The sequence below is a fragment of the Salvelinus alpinus genome, chromosome 5 (assembly GCF_045679555.1).
Source record: "Salvelinus alpinus chromosome 5, SLU_Salpinus.1, whole genome shotgun sequence".
In the NCBI taxonomy this organism is placed as follows: Eukaryota; Metazoa; Chordata; class Actinopteri; order Salmoniformes; family Salmonidae; genus Salvelinus; species Salvelinus alpinus.
The window spans coordinates 39,744,142-39,762,469 of record NC_092090.1 but is presented as its reverse complement, the minus strand read 5'-3'; the positions used below and the strand labels follow the sequence as shown (position 1 = coordinate 39,762,469).

The following is an 18,328-nucleotide window of genomic DNA, read 5'->3' as shown; positions in this document are numbered from 1 at the left end:
TAACTCGCGACCCACCACTCACATGCTCAGGGCCTACGTCGGTTTCCAAACCATAGTTGAAGAAACCCTGGCATCAGGTAATATATGATATACTAGAGCAGTGTGTGGTATAGGTATTGTGTATCTACTAACCTATTAAACATGTACTGCCCAGAGTACACCGATGTTTATCAAGAATAATGTTGCATAAACTTATTCCAACTATTTATTTGGGACCTAGATTAAATTGTATAAGAGTCCAAGGAAACATACCAAAGGGGTCTCATGACACATTTACAAACCTTGAGCAAGAGGATACAGCAGAGAGGATCCTCAACTCACCAATAAGAGCTTTGAGTATGACCCTCCTTGCCAACCAGAGCAAAGACAGGCGTCCCACTCACCAATCAGGTCCCTGACACTCACCGATTAGGTCCCTGGCCATTTCCTGGTCCTCCTGTATGCGGCAGACATCAGAGAGCTGCAGCAGGGAGTCAATGTGGTAGGGGTTCATCTGTAGCAGGGCCTGGGGAGAGCGTAGGATGGGGGAGGACAAGGGGAGCGTTGAGTGGACAGGTAAAGGGTGGGGGAGACAGGGAGAGGTTGGGGAGACAAGGAGAGGGTAAGGGAGACAAGGAGAGGGTAAGGGAGACAAGGGGAGGTTGGGGTGGACAGGGGCAGGGTGGGAGGGAGACAGGGAGAGAGAGTGGGGGAGACAGGGGCAGGGTGAGGGAGACAGGGGCAGGGTGAGGGAGATGGGGGAGGATGGGGGGGACAGAGAGAGAGTGGGGGAAACAGGAAGAGGGTGGGGGAAACAGGAAGAGGGTGGGGACAGGAAGAGGGTGGGAGAAATAGGAAGAGGGCGGGGGGACAAGGAGACAGTGGGGGAAACAGGAAGAGAGTGGGGGAAACAGGAAGAGGGTGGGGGAAATAGGAAGAGGGTGGGGGGACAGGGGGAGGAAACAGGAAGAGGGTGGGGGAAACAGGAATAGGGTGGGGGAAACGGGGAGGTTGGGGTGGACAGGGTGAGGGAGAAAAGTAGAGGGTGGGGGAGAGAGGGAGAGGGTAGGGTGGACAGGGGCAGGGTGGGGGAGACGGGGGAGGTTGAGGAGATTGAGGTGGGCAGGGGGGACAGGGTGGGGAAGACAGGGAGACGGGTGGGGGAGTTGTGGGGGGGACAGGATCACTGTTTGTCTAAACATTAGAAACCATGTACAGTGGCAAGACAAAGTATGTGAACCCATAAATTGTTGTGACCTGATCATCTAGGTCACAACAATAGACAAACACAGTCTGCTTAAACTAATAACACACAAACAATTGTACGTTTTCATGTCTTTATTGAATACACTGTGTAAACATTCACAGTGCAGGATGGAAAAGAATGTGAACCCTTGGATTTAATAACTGGTTGACCCTCCTTTGGCAGCAATAACCTCAACCAAACGTTTTCTGTAGTTGCGGATCAGACCTACACAACGGTCAGCAGGAATTTTGGACCATTCCTCTTTACAAAACTATTTAGGTTCGGCAATATTCTTAGGATGTGTGGTGTGAACTGCTCTCGAGGTCATGCCACAGCATCTCAATCGGGTTGAGGTCAGGACTCTGACTGGGCCACTCCAGAAGGCGTATTTTCTTCTGTTGAAGCCATTCTGTTGTTGATTTACTTCTGTGTTTTGGGTCGTTGTCCTGTTGCATCACCCAACTTCTGTTGAGCTTCAATTGGCGGACAGATAGACTAACATTCTCCTGCAAAACAACTTGATAAACTTGGGAATTCATTTTTCCGTCGATGATAGCAAGCTGTCCAGGCCCTGAAGCAACAAAGCAGCCCCAAACCATGATGCTCACTCCACCATACTTTACAGTTAGGATGAGGCTTTGATGTTGGTGTGTTGTGCCTTTTCTTCTCCAGACATAGTGTTGTGTTCCTTCCAAACAACTCAACTGTAGTTTCATCTGCCCACAGAATATTTTGCCAGTAGCGCTGTGGAACATCCGGGTGCACTTTTGCAAACTTCAGACGTGCAGCAATGTTTTTTTTGGACAGCAGTGGCTTCTTCCGTGGTGCCCTCCCATGAACACCATTCTTGTTTAGTGTTTAACGTATCGTAGACTTGTCAACAGAGATGTTAGCATGTTCCAGAGATTTCTGTAAGTCTTTAGCTGATACTGTAGGATTCCTCTTAACCTCATTGAGCATTCTGCACTGTGCTTTTGCAGTCCTCTTTGCAGGACGGCCACTCCTAGGGAGCGTAGCAACAGTGCTGAACTCTATCCATTTATAGACACTTTGTCTTACCGTGGACTGATGAACATCAAGGCTTTCAGAAATACTTTTGTAACCCTTTCCAGCTTTATGCAAGTCAACAATTCTTTATCTTAGGTCTTCTGAGATCTCTTTGTTCGAGGCATGGTTCACATCAGGCAATGCTTCTCGTGAATAGCAAACTCAAATGTTGTGAGTGTTTTTTATAGGGCAAGGCAGCTCTAACCAACATCTCTAATCTCGTCTCATTGATTGGACTCCAGGTTAGCTGACTCCTGACTCCAATTAGCTTTTGGAAAAGTCATTAGCCTAGGAGGTTCACATACTTTTCCCAACCTACACTGTGAATGTTTAAATGATGTATTCAATATAGACAACAAAAATACAATAATTTGTGTGTTATAAGTTTAAGCACACTATGTTTGTCTATTGTTGTGACTTAGATGAAGATCCGTTCAAACTTGATGACCAATTTATGCAGAAATCCAGGTAATTCCAAAGGGTTCACATACAGTAGCAAGAAAAAGTATGTCTTCAACCTGAAATTTCAAATGAATTCACCTCTAGTTTCTCATGCCGTGACCTAGAATCTTAGTCGGGATTTATCTAGAATCTAAATTCATGCATATCAGTTGTCCTAGATATTTGAGACATGTATCACGGCTTTGCTGATCAATCTCCCTGAGACCGCGGGTGTAGCCTTACCACAATGTTGTTGGGATCCATTGACTCCACTGAGTCCAGGAATTTGAACTGAATCTGCTGGTAGTCCCGGCTGTGCTCGAAGGTGAAGTACTGTAGACCATCCCTGGACTCCAGTAGGGTCATTGAGATACCTGAGGGAGGAAATATTACGGACAGTATTATTCTATGTGAGTTACATGCAATGACGTATATAAACCCTGGATTGCTGATGCTATGTATTGCCCATTCAGAGGCTAAGTTTCTGCAACTGGGTCCTGGACTTCCTGACAGGCCGCCCCCAGGTGGTGAAGGTAGGAAACAACACCTCCACTTCGCTAATCCTCAACACTTGGGCCCCACAAGGGTGCGTGCTCAGCCCCTTCCTGTACTCCCTGTTCACCCATGAATGCGTGGCCACGCACGCCTCCAACTCAATCATCAAGTTTGCAGACGACACAACAGTAATAGGCTTGATTACCAACAATGACGAGACAGTCTACAGGGAGGAGGTGAGGGCTCTGGGAGTGTGGTGCCAGGAAAATAACCTCTCAATCAACATCAACAAAACGAGCATTAATAAATGCATTTCTATAGCTTCCAAAATCTCTTCTTTTTTTCTTCTTTTTTTACAATTGAGGAGGAGTACCAAGATGGCTGCGCGGTGGCTTCAATACAGCGCCCCATCAGTCATCCAGGATTTATAGACATTATTGGTTAAATGTGTGTACAGTTGCAGTATGTTGAAATTGCATCAATTTGATATAGATGTGTATGTGGAATAAAGATAATGATAAGACAATTCGATATATAGCTATACAGTGCATTCGGAAAGTATTCAGACCCCTTGACTTTTTCCATATTTTGTTACGTTACAGCCTTATTCTAAAATGGAATAAATAGTTTTCCCCCTCATCAATCTACACACAATACCTCATAATGACAAAGCAAAAACAGGTTTTTAGAAATTTGAAATATCACATTTACACAAGTATTCAGACCCTTTCTTCAGTACTTTGTTGAAGCACATTTGGCAGTTATTACAGCCTTGAGTCTTCTAGGGTGCACCTGTATTTGGGGAGTTTCTCCCATTCTTCTCTGCAGATCTGTGTCTGTGTGCTTAGGGTCGTTTTCCTGTTGGAAGCTGAACCTTCGCCCCAGTCTGAGGTCCTGAGCGCTCTGGAGCAGGTTTCATCAAGGATCACTGTACTTTGCTCCGTTCATCTTTCCCTTGACCGTGACTAGCCTTCCAGTCCCTGCCACTGAAAAACATCCCCACATCATGATGCTGCCACCAGCATGCTTCACGGTAGGGATGGTGCCAGGTATCCTCCAGACATGACACTTGGCATTCAGGCCAATCTTGGTTTCATCAGACCTGAGAATCTTGTTTCTCATGGTCTGAGAGTCTTTAGGTGCCTTTTGGCAAACTCCAAATGGGCTGTCATGTGCCTTTTATTGAGGAGTGGCTTCCATTTGGCCACTCTACCATAAAGGCCTGATTGTTGAAATGTTTTTGTACCCTTCCCCAGATCTGTGCCTCGACACAATCCTGTCTCTGAGATCTACGGACAATTCCTTTGACCTCATAGCTTGGTTTTTGCACTGACATGCACTGTCAACTGTGGAACCTTATATAGACAGGTGTGTGCCTTTCCAAATCATGTCCAATCAATTGAATTTACCACAGGTGGAATCCAATCAAGTTGTAGAAACATCTCAAGGATGATCAATGGAAACAGGATGCACCTGATCTCAATTTCGGTCTCATAGCAAAGGGTCTGAATACTTATGTAAATAAGGTATATCTGTTTTTTATTTTGAATACATTTCTATAAATCTATTTTTGCTTTGTCATTATGAGGTATTGTGTGTAGATTGATGAGAAAAAAAATATTTAATCAATTTTAGAATAAGGCTGTAACGTAACAACATGTGGAAAAAGTCAAGGTGTCTGAATACTTTCCGAATGCACTGTAGATATTTAAGTGGAATAAAAATTGCAATCTGTCCCATTCATTCCATGCCCATGTACAGTATAGCACCCTAGAATTTGAATGAACACATTTTGGGCTAAGGAGAGGGAAGCATTTCCCGGTGACACAGCAGTCCTGGTGTACCACATTCAAGCCAAGGCATTGAGACCACTCAAAAAGTGAGAGGTAAAAGATAAAATCACCCATCTATATTTTGGAAGGGAAATTTTATTTCCCAGACCAAATCTCCAGTCAGGTGATTGCATAAGCCTTGAGTTTGGGGGAGCTTTAACACCCTGAGGAGTAGCTAACACTAACATAACAGAGACCCTGATTCTTCTCCAACTTCAGCTCTGGGTTAAACAGCCCAGTATCCCACAACACCAAGGGGCAGTATGGACCCAAACATAAATGGACTCTTTCCCAAACATCAATAGAGTCTTTGAGGTCGAGGGCTAAGCAGCACTTGATTAATGATATGTGGTGATTGGACTGTTTTTTAACAAGACGTCATAGGGCAACGTTTAAGAACACAGCCTTTAGTGTGATCCTACCCAGAAAAGCTGTCTCTGTCAAACAAGGCTTCAGGCTGACCACTGCTGTTAACATGTACTTTCTTCTGCTGCTACTCTTGATTGGTTATATGCTACCCAAACTGAGTCCCACAGATGACAATTCCGAATGTGGTAATGTCGTCTTGTTGCTCAACACAGAGGCACCAGCACAAGGAGATGGGGATTAAAATAAGCATAATTGATTAAATCCTAATAAATAGAAACTGGCATATCAAAATGTATTTCAGAGAACTGGAGCTACAGTAGAGGAGAGACTGACTGCATCACTACATGTCTTTCTGAGAGGTATTGACGTGTTGAAAGCACCAAACAATCTGTTCAAACAGCTAACACACAGCTCAGACACCCATACCCTACAAGACATGGCACCAGGGGTCTCTTCACAGTCCCTAAGGCAGGGGTCTCCAACCCTGTTCCTGGAGAGCTACCCTCCTGTAGGTTTTCGCTCCAACCCCAGTTGTAAATAAGATGGTTCAGTTTACCAACCAGCTAATTATTAGAATCAGGTGTGCTAGATTAGGGTTGGAGTGAAAACCTGCAGGATGGTAGCTCTCCAGGAACAGGGTTGTAGAGGCCTGCCTTAAGGCCAGCACAGAGGTTGGGAAACGCACAGTACTTTATAGAGCCAAGACTAGATGGAACTCTCTCCCACATCAGGTAACCCAAACTAGCAATAAAATCAGATTTAAAAAACATAAAACAACACCTCACAACAGGGACTGCGAAGAGACACACACATTGTAATATTGTATGATTGTACATTTTAGACTGTACATTTGTAATGGTGGAGCAGTGTGAATTTGTATAGCACACAATGTTTGTTGTAATGTAATGATTTATTTATGATGTAGACTATTGTTTTGATGTGTTGTTTTGTAGGGTTGGGCAGTATCCAGATTTTCTTACCGTCATACCGTTTTTTTTACCATATACCATTTTTTACCGTATACGGTATTACCCGAAATGCACATAAGGGTGTGAAGCAGTGAAGTAGTACGCAACCTCACGAGGCAGGGGTGCCCTTAACCCAAAAAAGTATTTTTACATTTTTTTAATTATTCATTTCTGAACGGTATTGAAAATCATACTTATTTTGAAATATTTAGAAATAAACCATTTATACTGCATACCGGGGTATCGCCCAAGCTTATTTTTCTGTTCCTGTTTGGACCCCAGGAAGAATAGCGGCTGCCTTGGCAGCAGCTAACGGGGATCCTGTCATGCCTCTCGATTGTTTACATGAACTTAATTTATGCCATCATACTTACAGTATTTTACTGTATGAGGTAGGGCTAACCTCAGTTAGTCGACTGGTCGATTGTTTGGTCGACCAAGATTTCTTTAGTTGAGCAGAAGCAAAATCATTTAAAAAAATAACAATCATGCTGTACAAGACACCTGTCTGATTTGCGCCTGTCTGAGTGGACTGATCCATTGTGGAGGCCGTGGGGATGGAACAGCTCATCAGTCTAAGACGTGATACTGGAATTGTATATGCTTATACTACGTTAGAACAATGGTGCAACAAAAATAAAATCATATTATTTTATAACAAATGTGCTTTCTCCTGCGTTGGACAGTGGTCGCTGTCTGCGGTTCTGAAACATCAGTGCGCTGTTGAATTGGCGCCTTTTCCTAGACCATGTTGCTAATAGCAAAGTTAACCTGCATATTGGTGTTGATAACAATGCAACAGAGGCAGCAGCAGAGTTAGGAGATGAGAAAACAGCCCTAAGTGAGAAGAGAGGAAACCTCAACTTAGTTAGGTATATAATCAATAGCCTAACTGTTAAACGTGCCTGGCTTTATAAATCATCCATATATATCTACAGAAATAAGGCAGTTCCTGCTTCTGTTGCCTGTTAAGAGTGTTTGTGATACGGTGTTTGTCTTACGGTGTTCAGAGATTGTTATAACTAATTTATTGATGTGATTATGATATGCTATATGTCAGGCCCCATTGGTCACGTGCATGCGAAGCATACATGTGTCACGTAGAGAGAGCAAGGGTTGAGGGAATAGGGAATGTTTTTCCTAAACAAATTAGGGATTTCGGTAACATAACTTTTCAGTCAGAAATGGCTTCAGCAACGCGGACAGTGCTATACACACTGTTGATGTGTGTCTGTGTGTCTTAAATATTTAATCAAACAGTTCGCTTAAAGCATCAGACAAGCTCAGTGCATATAGTTGATTTGATTAAAACACATAGCACGTGTCTCTCTCTCTATATATATACAGTGGGGAGAACAAGTATTTGATACACTGACGATTTTGCAGGTGTTCCTACTTACACAGCATGTAGAGGTCTGTAATTTTTATGATAGGTACATTTCAACTGTGAGAGACGGAATCTAAAACAAAAATCCAGAAAATCACATTGTATGATTTTTAAGTAATTCATTTGCATTTTATTGCATGAAATAAGTATTTGATACATCAGAAAAGCAGAACTTAATATTTGGTACAGAAACCTTTGTTTGCAATTACAGAGATCATACGTTTCCTGTAGTTCTTGACCAGGTTTGCACACACTGCAGCAGGGATTTTGGCCCACTCCTCCATACAGACCTTCTCCGGATCCTTCAGGTTTCGGGGCTGTCGCTGGGCAATACGGACTTTCAGCTCCCTCCAAAGATTTTTTATTGGGTTCAGGTCTGGAGACTGGCTAGGCCACTCCAGGACCTTGAGATGCTTCTTACGGAGCCACTCCTTAGTTGCCCTGGCTGTGTGTTTCGGGTCGTTGTCATGCTGGAAGACCCAGCCACGACCCATCTTCAATGCTCTTACTGAGGGAAGGAGGTTGTTGGCCAAGATCTCGTGATACATGGCCCCATCCATCCTCCCCTCAATACGGTGCAGTCGTTCTGTCCCCTTTGCAGAAAAGCATCCCCAAAGAATGATGTTTCCACCTCCATGCTTCACGGTTGGGATGGTGTTCTTGGGGTTGTACTCATCCTTCTTCTTCCTCCAAACACGGCGAGTGGAGTTTAGACCAAAAAGCTCTATTTTTGTCTCATCAGACCACATGACCTTCTCCCATTCCTCCTCTGGATCATCCAGATGGTCATTGGCAAACTTCAGACGGGCCTGGACATGCGCTGGCTTGAGCAGGTGGCCCTTGCGTGTGCTGCAGGATTTTAATCCATGACGGCGTAGTGTGTTACTAATGGTTTTCTTTGAGACTGTGGTCCCAGCTCTCTTCAGGTCATTGACCAGGTCCTGCCGTGTAGTTCTGGGCTGATCCCTCACCTTCCTCATGATCATTGATGCCCCACGAGGTGAGATCTTGCATGGAGCCCCAGACCGAGGGTGATTGACCGTCATCTTGAACTTCTTCCATTTTCGAATAATTGCGCCAACAGTTGTTGCCTTCTCACCAAGCTGCTTGCCTATTGTCCTGTAGCCCATCCCAGCCTTGTGCAGGTCTACAATTTTAGCCCTGATGTCCTTACACTGCTCTCTGGTCTTGGCCATTGTGGAGAGGTTGGAGTCTGTTTGATTGAGTGTGTGGACAGGTGTCTTTTATACAGGTAACGAGTTCAAACAGGTGCAGTTAATACAGGTAATGAGTGGAGAACAGGAGGGCTTCTTAAAGAAAAACTAGCAGGTCTGTGAGAGCCGGAATTCTTACTGGTTGGTAGGTGATCAAATACTTATGTCATGCAATAAAATGCAAATGAATTACTTAAAAATCATACAATGTGATTTTCTGGATTTTTGTTTTAGATTCCGTCTCTCACAGTTGAAGTGTACCTATGAGAAAAATTACAGACCTCTACATGCTTTGTAAGTAGGAAAACCTGCAAAATCGTCAGTGTATCAAATACTTGTTCTCCCCACTGTATATATATATATATATATAATTATTATTATATATTTTTTAAATGTAACCTTTATTTAACTAGGCAAGCCAATTAAGAACAAATTCTTATTTAAAATGACGGCCTACACCAGCCAAACCCGGACGACGTGGGCCAATTGTGCGCCGCCCTATGGGACTCCCAATCACGGCCGGTTGTGATACAGCCTTGACTCGAACCAGGGTGTCTGTAGTGACGCCTCTAGCACTGAGATGCAGTGCCTTAGACTGCTGTGCCACTCGGGAGCCCAAAATATATGGAAAAATGCACGTTTAAAAATTTAGACCAATCGATTGCTCGAAAGAACAGACGACTCTTGGTTGACCGATCATTTTTGGGGTTGGGGACAGCTCTAGTATGAGGGCATTATCTTTTGTTTTGTGACTTTGTCATGGGAGATACTTAATTACATTTTAATCCACAAAAACATTTATGTTAAATGTTGCATAAATAGTATGTATTCACAAGGCTTTCAGCGTTCTGAGCGATGCCGAGTGTGAGAGGTTGAGTGTAGGTCTGACCTGGGCGACTGAAGCGTGGCCAGGTGTCTTTAGGGATGGTCATCCAGGTGCTGCGATGGAACTGTCTCTGTCTCTGACGAGGTCTGAGGAAAGAATGAAGAGATGGCCTTACACTGTAACCTTTAATAGTAGTAGTCCCACTGATAAGGAGTTCTGTGAAGATCTTACCTTTGATCTCCAAGAACTGCTCGAGCTCCAAAGTATCTCTTCAACTCCGTCTCAGGATTCAGGTTCCTAACAAACAAAATAGGGTATGTCCCAATAAAATGTATCACTGATAAATGACTGCCATAAATTAAGTATATTATGATTGTATGACGTTACTCCGCTAAGAGACCTGATGTCTGATTGGCTGCTGTGCTGTTAACCTACTCACCTGTGTTCCACATAGAGTACAGGCCTGTTGTCTGAGGCTCCACAGCCCTCACTCTGCAGGGTCAGTCCATTAGACTGCTCTATGGTCTCCAGCAACGCGTCAATGTCTTCCCCAGCTCCCTCCTGACAACCACACATAAGACAGAGCAGCCTATGTGACCGAGTGAGACGGCATCAGGGCAGCACCCCCATAGCCTCAATACATAATTAAATGCTGCTAAAGCAAGTGGTTAATATGGCAATGTGCACAACAGTGCCCTCACATTGGGGGACATATGTGTAAGTGATTTGTCAAAATGGACTGTATACCTGTTTATCTCCTGTACTGTTCTTTTTCTTCTTCTTCTTCTTCTTTTTCTTGCTCGCTTTATCTCCGGACTGACATCATAAGAAAATAAAAACTATTAGACAACTCTTCAAAACATTTAGACTAGATCAATCATCCATAATAACAACAAGACTGAGGAGGAATGGGGCTCACAATACCCCATGATACTGTAGAGGCTACAGTGCATCAGGGGCGTCCGTCTCTCTCCTCACCTTCGCAGCACCTGTCTCAGGCTGTGCATCTCTCTTCTCTGTTTCCCCGCTGTCACTCTTCTCCTTGCTTTCATCACCATTCTGTTCTTCTGGCTTCACTGTGTCTTCATCAGTCGTGGCTTTCTCTGCTTCATTCTCTGCGTCACATATCTGCAGCGACGTGGTTCCAGCAAGAAGGACGGAAAGGCTCAGGTTAAGGTTGTATATCAGAGATTAAATCTCTACATTGCACAGTTTTAATTCATCTCTGGTCAGTCTCTGCCTTGATTTCTTGCCATTGGGATTCCAACCTATCATCGTGACATTCATATGGTCAAGGCAAGGGGGTGTACTGTATGACTCCTGTCTGGCCAGGCAAAACCGGTTAGTCAGTATAATGCTGGTTTGATTTGTTGACAGTCTGCATATGTCAATGTGTCCTGCTGCTTTTTTCATTGACTAGCATAACAAACTAGCTAGCTATGTCACACAGTTATGTAGCCTAGGGGGTGGAGCTACGTGGCAGTTAGCGAGACATTTCGTAAACATTTTGCAATGTGTGTTAGAAAAAGAGAAACACTCCACCAGTTCGTAAATGTTGCTCAAGTTTTTCTTATTCTTCTTAGCTTTTCTGATGCTGCTCTTAACAGTCTGGAGAACAGCTTCATCCGGTTCCTCTTCTTCTTCCTCAACATCCGCAGCCTGCTCCTCTGGCCCTTCACCTGGGACAAGATCCCCGAGGTCCAGGGCCTCCTGCCCCCGCTGTTTCCCCTTCAACCTCCTCAGAGCACGACTCGACATCTTCCCGGGACAGAGTTGTCACGAAGATGGGTTATGGTTCAGCTGGGATTTGACCCAGCTTCAACCATAAACAACATGAGCAAAATACGCATGCCAAAGAGTTTATTCTACGGGTGCTCCATGTAGACAATCTTGGTGCATGCCAACTATTTTCGTTTTGATAATCACAGTTCGCTGTCGTTTACCTTTGTACCACTAGGCAGCAGTAGTGCGTAAGGACAAAGGCTCTGAAAATGCCTGAAATTAGTTAACACAAAAGTGAAATAACGACGTTCAACATTTAAACTATTATTTGCATGCTGGAGGAGCGGCAACCACTGCCAAGGCTGTTGGTGTAAAGTCAGTTAATGGTTTCAAAGCCTATGACCAATGCATATTTTTTTTGTAAACAAGGGTTGCCCTTGGTCTATCAATAGCTTTTATTTTATTATTTTTATTTCACCTTTATTTAACCAGGTAGGCTAGTTGAGAACAAGTTCTCATTTGCATCTGCGACCTGGCCAAGATGAAGCATAGCAATTCGACACATACAACAACACAGAGTTACACATGGAATAAACAAAACATACAGTCAATAATACAGTAGAAGAAAAGAAAACAAAATGTCTATATAGAGTGAGTGCAAATGAGGTAAGATAAGGGAGTTAAGGGAATAAATAAGCCATGGTGGCGAAGTAATTACAATATAGCAATTAAACACTGGAATGGTAGATGTGCAGAAGATTAATGTGCAAGTGTGTCATGGTGTCAGGTGCAGTGTGTCATGGTGTCAAGAAATGGCAATTTAAATAATAAATTAGACTGAGTATAACACAGATAAACCAAAGAGGAAGCTTCACCTGTTCCTGCTGCTGTTATGATGTAATGGTTGCCAACCCCAGAGCACTCAAGGAAACACACAATATATTCCTCATTCTTGAGGTAAAGGTCAACTGTGAACATAGGAATGAAGAAGTTGCTTCATATGGAGAAAAGAAATGTATGTGTATGTCACAACCTCTGGAAATGTCATTAGGGTATATAAACATAATCTGTATCATCTGTTATAACTAATGTATGACATCTCTGTGACTGTGTATGATCTGAATAGTGCACAAACTTCTAGTGTGTCGTAATAAAGTGTGTGAGCGTCTTTGTGTGTTGCACTGTGAGAAGGAAGGAACTATTAGAAAAGAGGAAATGTAAAACTTGAGACATGACACGTAATTGTCATTCCAAACCCACAGTCCATCAATGATGAAACAGACACAAACATGAATTGTAGTTATATGGTAAACATACACATTTTAATAACTAGAATAACTATGTTTATTTTCAGATTGTATCAAAAGCATAACAAGCATAAAACATAGACATACATTGTTTTGTAGAGAGGTGAATACACAACTATCCAACATACAGGTAGTTGGCCAATGACATAGTAAACAGGCCAAAAAGAGAAAGAGATAAAGCAAAACAGTGCTTGCTTATAAACAATTAACATTCCAGTGTAGAAGAATACAGTATATTTTGAGGATACAAAATGTAGAAATAGCTCTTCATTCTCTTTTAAAATAATTTCATTATGTCTGTGCCAGTAAATGTGGTTGATTCTCATCCACATCTATTTGTCCAATTCCTCTCAAAATAACTTACTGTCACAACAAGAATACAAACTTTTCCATTTACATTCCAAAGCCTTTTGGGGACCAAAATTATAACTGAAAGAGTTGTGGCAGGCGGTTCAGAGATATAGGACACAAACCTTTTGCAGGAACTAAGGCACAGCAACATCTTAGTTCAATACAATCCCTTATACATCATCAAACATCAGCAGCAGTGTGTCCTCTCCACAACCCTCTACTCTCCGAGGCCTGATTCCTAACTTGATACCAGTCCATAAAAAAATTCCCATTGACGCCAATTCCCAATTTACACAAAACCTAAGTTATGCAAGCTTATCCATCTCAATTTAGGATTCGGTCCTCAGCCAACGGCAGCTGGGATTGAGCATGGCCTGGGTGGGGCTCCACTGTAGATCTGTTTTAGTTGGGGCTCAGTGGAACAATAAGCTAACCTGAGTGAGCTTAGCCCAGCAGGCCTAAAGTAAGGAGAGTAAGGGGATCTAGTCATCATTGGCAGTGACAGCGATGGGGTTGACATAGGCAGCCGCCTCCAGGTCCTCTGCCCGTTTCCTGCGCATCTCTGCGGGTGGGCGTGGTGGAGGGTTCTGGGGAGGGAGCTTGATGCTCTCTCCCACCGGCTTACGGGCACTCTCCTTCCTGGGCAGGATGGGCTCCCACTGCTCCCCTCGGATGGCCGCCTGGAAGACATACAGACACAAAAGACAAAAGATCATTCAGGCTCCCTCAATAACATAGATAAATGGGTTGCTCTGGTGCTGCTCTCTAGAAACATGCATGCAGTGAATTCCCAACAACAATAGGTGATAACAGCCAAGTCACTCCCCTGACAGCCTAGGTTTCTTAACTAGCTAATAATGTCTCAATAAAAATACCAGAGGGAAAACAAACACTTCCTTGTAAATCAAGCGCAGTAGGTTCATACAGGAAACCTGAGTGTTGCATCAACTGATAGCATCAGCTGATATTGCATCAATTAGATTTATCACACTGCCTTTATATGGCGGTCAGACAACAACACTACCTTGTTGTTGTCTGACCACCTAACTTGGGTCAAATACTTGAAATACTAACCGCAAGGTAGATGAGGCTAGCTATGCCGAGGCAGACACAGCCAAGAACAGTTGCAAGGAGGAAACCACCAGGAACGCAGATCCTATGAACACACACACACACACACACACACACACAGAAAAATAATGTTACAAAGGCAAGGCACTGATAACATGCAATGTGATATTTAAACAATGAAGATGGTGTCGAGAATGACTGTGCACAATGACACAACCTGTCTCTGCTACAGCTGGAAGGAGACAGTGAAGGGAAAGAATGTTGTCTCAGCCCAGAGATCTGACTAGACTGACACACAATGTACTCACGCTGCATGTAGAAATGCTCTGACATAGTAGTTCCTGGTCAGTGGGCCGAATGACTTCACACAGACAGTGAAGCAGTACTGACCCCTGGAAGAATCACAATATTAAGAGTTATTTATCGTGAACTTTCAAACTTTCAGCGATAAAGACTTTCTTATGACTTGCTTTCAACTGGGGGAATCATATCTGTTGCATCACTGTTAGAGTGACTTTACAGAAATGTTACCTTGGTATGGTGTATGTGTAACCGATGTGAAATGACTAGCTAGTTAGCGGGGTGCGTGCTAATAGCGTTTCAACCGGTGATGTCACTCCCTCTGAGACCTTGAAGTAGTTGTTCCCCTTGCTCTGCAAGGGCCGCAGCTTTTGTGGAGCGATGGGTAATGATGCTTCGAGGGTGGCTGTTGTCTATGTGTGCAGAGGGTCCCTGGTTCGAGCCCAGGTAGGGGCGAGGAGAGGGACGGAAGCAATACTGTTACATTGGTGCCGTGACCCGGATCACTGGTTGCTGCGGAAAAGGGGGAGGTCAAAAGGGGGGTGAGTGTAACCGATGTGAAATGGCTAGCTAGTTAGCGGGGTGCGCGCTAATAGAGTTTCAATCGGTGACATCACTCGCTCTGAGGCCTTGAAGTAGTTGTTCCACTTGCTCTGCAAGGGCCGCGGCTTTTGTGGAGCGATGTGTAACGATGCTTCGAGGGTGCCTGTTGCCTGTGTGCAGAGGGTCCCTGGTTCGAGCCCAGGTAGAGGTGAGGAGAAGGACGGAAGCAATACTGTTACATATGTGGGTACTCACGTCCTTTCTACGCTGGTGCCCTTGTTTCTCTTGCCCCTTGGGTACTCTAGTAGACAGACAAACACCCCTGCAGCTCTGGGCACACCAGTCAAGGTTACTCAACAACAACAGGTACACTTGGACCTCACTATACAATGCAAATATACATTTGGGTCTCATCTGGACATAAATGCACAAATAAGATACATTATGGTGTAGATGTCTATAATGCATCTACAAACATTTCCTTGTGACGTGTCAATAGTAAATCAGCATTTAATCACGACAATAGATACAATTTTGTGCATGGAATTATACTGTGAGAGACAGCTCTGCCCCAGTGAAAGGATACATAGCATAAGCAGCAAACTCCCAGTCCCTGAACTGGCCTGCCACCCCCACTATGCCACCAGTAAGGAGAACTGAAATGAGGAAGTAGGAAGAAGATTTTTATTTGTTTATCAAAACAGTTTCTGCAAGTCACAGATGAAGACACTTTTTTTTTTATATACTGTAACTTTCAAATCGAAATGTGCCAAGAACCAAATCACTTGTACACTTTTTTCCCAATTTGATTTGATTTAGTGTTTTATACAGATATTTTTTTTCTACCAATATAATTTCATGATTTATAATATTTTTGTCTGGAACATTTTATACATTTTGATTTTGGTCGGTTTTAATGACCAATGTTTGTTAGGCGTACCCTACTGGAAAAAACACATTCTTATACAGTAATAAATCACACTCAATGAGATTATACAGTGTTTTAACAGTTGACACCATTATACAAATACCAAACTCAGATGTCTAAACTTGTCAAAAGTTCTCTACTCACTGAGCCCCGCCGCCAGAGACTGTTCATTGGCCCACATAGCCCATTCTATTTTCCCCATTCTGTCTCCGTTCGGACCAACAGAACCCCCTCCACAGTTATCCAACTGATCGCGGTTGTCACGTTCGATTATTATGGAAAGTGAAAATGTATAAATTTTGGAGGAAGAAAGGTGGGTGGTAGCAGCCGCCTTGTCCGGCCTCGGTCTCGTAACTTCTGAGCGATAGGCAAAAGGGTTGGGGATGTGACCTGGGAGGAGTAAACCTTAAGCAGAGAGGAAGAGGCGAAGCGAGAGCACCAACTCGGCCAAAAATCTGTATTATACAAGCAGGTGACGTTGTTTTGTTTCTATCGCTCACCAAGTTGTTGTATGGAGGCCAATAAGCGTGTCGAACTTGGTCAACAAAAAATGTAATGGCTTATTTGCTACGTGAGGTTTATTTGATCGAATAGAAGTTTCGTAATGCTTAAATTGTTACGAGTGTACTGATATTAGTAGGACACGTGACATCCCGGTAATTTTGAGAAAAAACACTTTATATCAGAGATCTTTTCTCTGTATACATCAATGATGTCGCTCTTGCTGCTGGTGATTCTCTGATCCACCTCTACGCAGAAGATACAATTCTGTATACTTCTGGCCCTTCTTTGGACACTGTGTTAACTAACCCCCAGACAAGCTTCAACGCCATACAACTATCCTTCCATGGCCTCCAACTGCTCTTAAATGCAAGTAAAACTAAATGCAAGCATCACTACTCTGGACAGTTCTGACTTAGAATATGTGGACATCTACAAATACCTAGGTGTCTGGTTAGACTGTAAACTCTCCTTCCAGACTCGCATTAAGCATCTCCAATCCAAAATTAAATCTAGAATCGGCTTCCTGTTTCGCAACAAAGCATCCTTCACTCATGCTGCAACATACCCTCATAAAACTGACTATCCTACCGATCCTTGACTTCGGCGATGTAATTTACAAATTAGCCTCCAACACTCTACTCAGCAAATTGGATGCAGTCTATCACAGTGCCATCAGTTTTGTCACCAAAGCCCCATATACTACCCGACACTGCGACCTGTATGCTCTCGTTGGCTGGCCCTCGCTTCATATTCGTCGCCAAACCCACTGGCTCCAGGTCATCTATAAGTCTTTGCTAGGTAAAGCCCCGCCTTATCTCAGCTCACTGGTCACCATAGCAGCACCCACCCGTAGCACACACTCCAGCAGGTATATTTCACTGGTCACCCCCAAAGCCAATTCCTCCTTTGGCCGCCTTTCCTTCCAGCTTTCTGCTGCCAATGACTGGAACGAATTGTAAAAATCACAGAAGCTGGAGACATATCTCCCTCACTAACTTTAAGCACCAGCTGTCAGAGCAGCTCACAGATCACTGCACCTGTACATAGCCAATCTGTAAATAGCCCATCCATGTACCTCATCCCCATACTGTTATACATTTTTTTGTTCCTTTGCACCCCAGTATCTATACTTGCACAATCATCTTCTGCACATCTATCACTCCAGTGTTTAATCGCTAAATTGTAATTATTTTGCCTCTATGGCCTATTTATTGCCGTATCTCCCTTATCTTACCTCATTTGCACACACTGTATATAGACTTTTTTTTCTATTGTGTTATTGACTGTATGTTTGTTTATTCCATGTGTAACTCTGTGTTGTTGTTTGTGTCGCACTGCTTTGCTTTATCTTGGCCAGGTCGCAGTTGTAAATGAGAACTTGTTCTCAACTAGAGTACCTGGTTCAATAAAGGTGAAATAAATATTATTATTTAAATTTTTTCGAGATGGCTATGCATGAGGCTAGCAGCATCTCTCTTTCCATTGAATAAAGGCGGTTGACGTCAACAACACTCAACGAATATTCAAAAATGGTAAAACATTATGAGATGTATCCACCAATCCAAAAAGAGGATAGGCAGAAGCTAGACAACCAGCTATGCTTATTAATCTGTGCCGTTTTGTGGACAACGACTCCATTGTTAGGGCAGAGAGACAAGTAATTGCGGTCCAAACACTTAAAAGACACACCCTATCCCCTCAGCCCTCAAATTAAGTGGACACTTCTGATGACATGTTTTATTTCTACAATTTCCAAAAGATAACCAAACAAAAACATATTTACTTTTTATTTGACTTG

The 18,328-nt window shown here is 43.4% G+C and overlaps 2 protein-coding genes across 2 annotated transcripts in view; both read right to left on the bottom strand.

The window, feature by feature from the left end:
* Positions 1-11,728, bottom strand: part of LOC139576175 (ribosome quality control complex subunit TCF25-like) — a 38,246-nt gene extending 26,518 nt beyond the window's left edge. Inside the window, exons 1-8 of the mRNA XM_071401930.1 lie at positions 11,347-11,728; positions 10,783-10,932; positions 10,552-10,620; positions 10,244-10,365; positions 10,036-10,101; positions 9,868-9,950; positions 2,957-3,087; positions 406-505 (exon numbers count right to left, since the gene is read on the bottom strand). Of these exons, the coding sequence (XP_071258031.1) occupies positions 406-505; positions 2,957-3,087; positions 9,868-9,950; positions 10,036-10,101; positions 10,244-10,365; positions 10,552-10,620; positions 10,783-10,932; positions 11,347-11,562 (937 nt within the window). The 5' untranslated portion in view covers positions 11,563-11,728. The remainder of the gene's footprint in view (positions 1-405; positions 506-2,956; positions 3,088-9,867; positions 9,951-10,035; positions 10,102-10,243; positions 10,366-10,551; positions 10,621-10,782; positions 10,933-11,346) is intronic.
* A 1,090-nt stretch (positions 11,729-12,818) lies between these two features.
* LOC139576149 (cytochrome b-245 light chain-like) lies at positions 12,819-16,412 on the bottom strand. The gene is made up of 6 exons (XM_071401882.1): positions 16,171-16,412; positions 15,685-15,754; positions 15,354-15,428; positions 14,564-14,647; positions 14,259-14,340; positions 12,819-13,864 (listed from the first exon to the last, which is right to left on the bottom strand). The coding sequence occupies exons 1-6, from the start codon at positions 16,226-16,228 to the stop codon at positions 13,667-13,669; spliced, it is 567 nt and encodes a 188-aa protein (XP_071257983.1). The 5' UTR covers positions 16,229-16,412; the 3' UTR covers positions 12,819-13,666.
* Positions 16,413-18,328: the final 1,916 nt, after the last annotated feature.

Excerpts from the sequence above, each read along its gene's own strand:
- LOC139576149 (XM_071401882.1), bottom strand. The coding sequence starts at position 16,228 with ATGGGGAAAATAGAATGGGCTATGTGGGCCAATGAACAGTCTCTGGCG. Across the intron at positions 14,648-15,353 it reads GGCACCAGCGTAGAAAGGAC|GGGTCAGTACTGCTTCACTG; the intron begins GTGAGTACCCAC and ends TGATTCTTCCAG. Across the intron at positions 13,865-14,258 it reads CTAGCCTCATCTACCTTGCG|GCGGCCATCCGAGGGGAGCA; the intron begins GTTAGTATTTCA and ends TATGTCTTCCAG.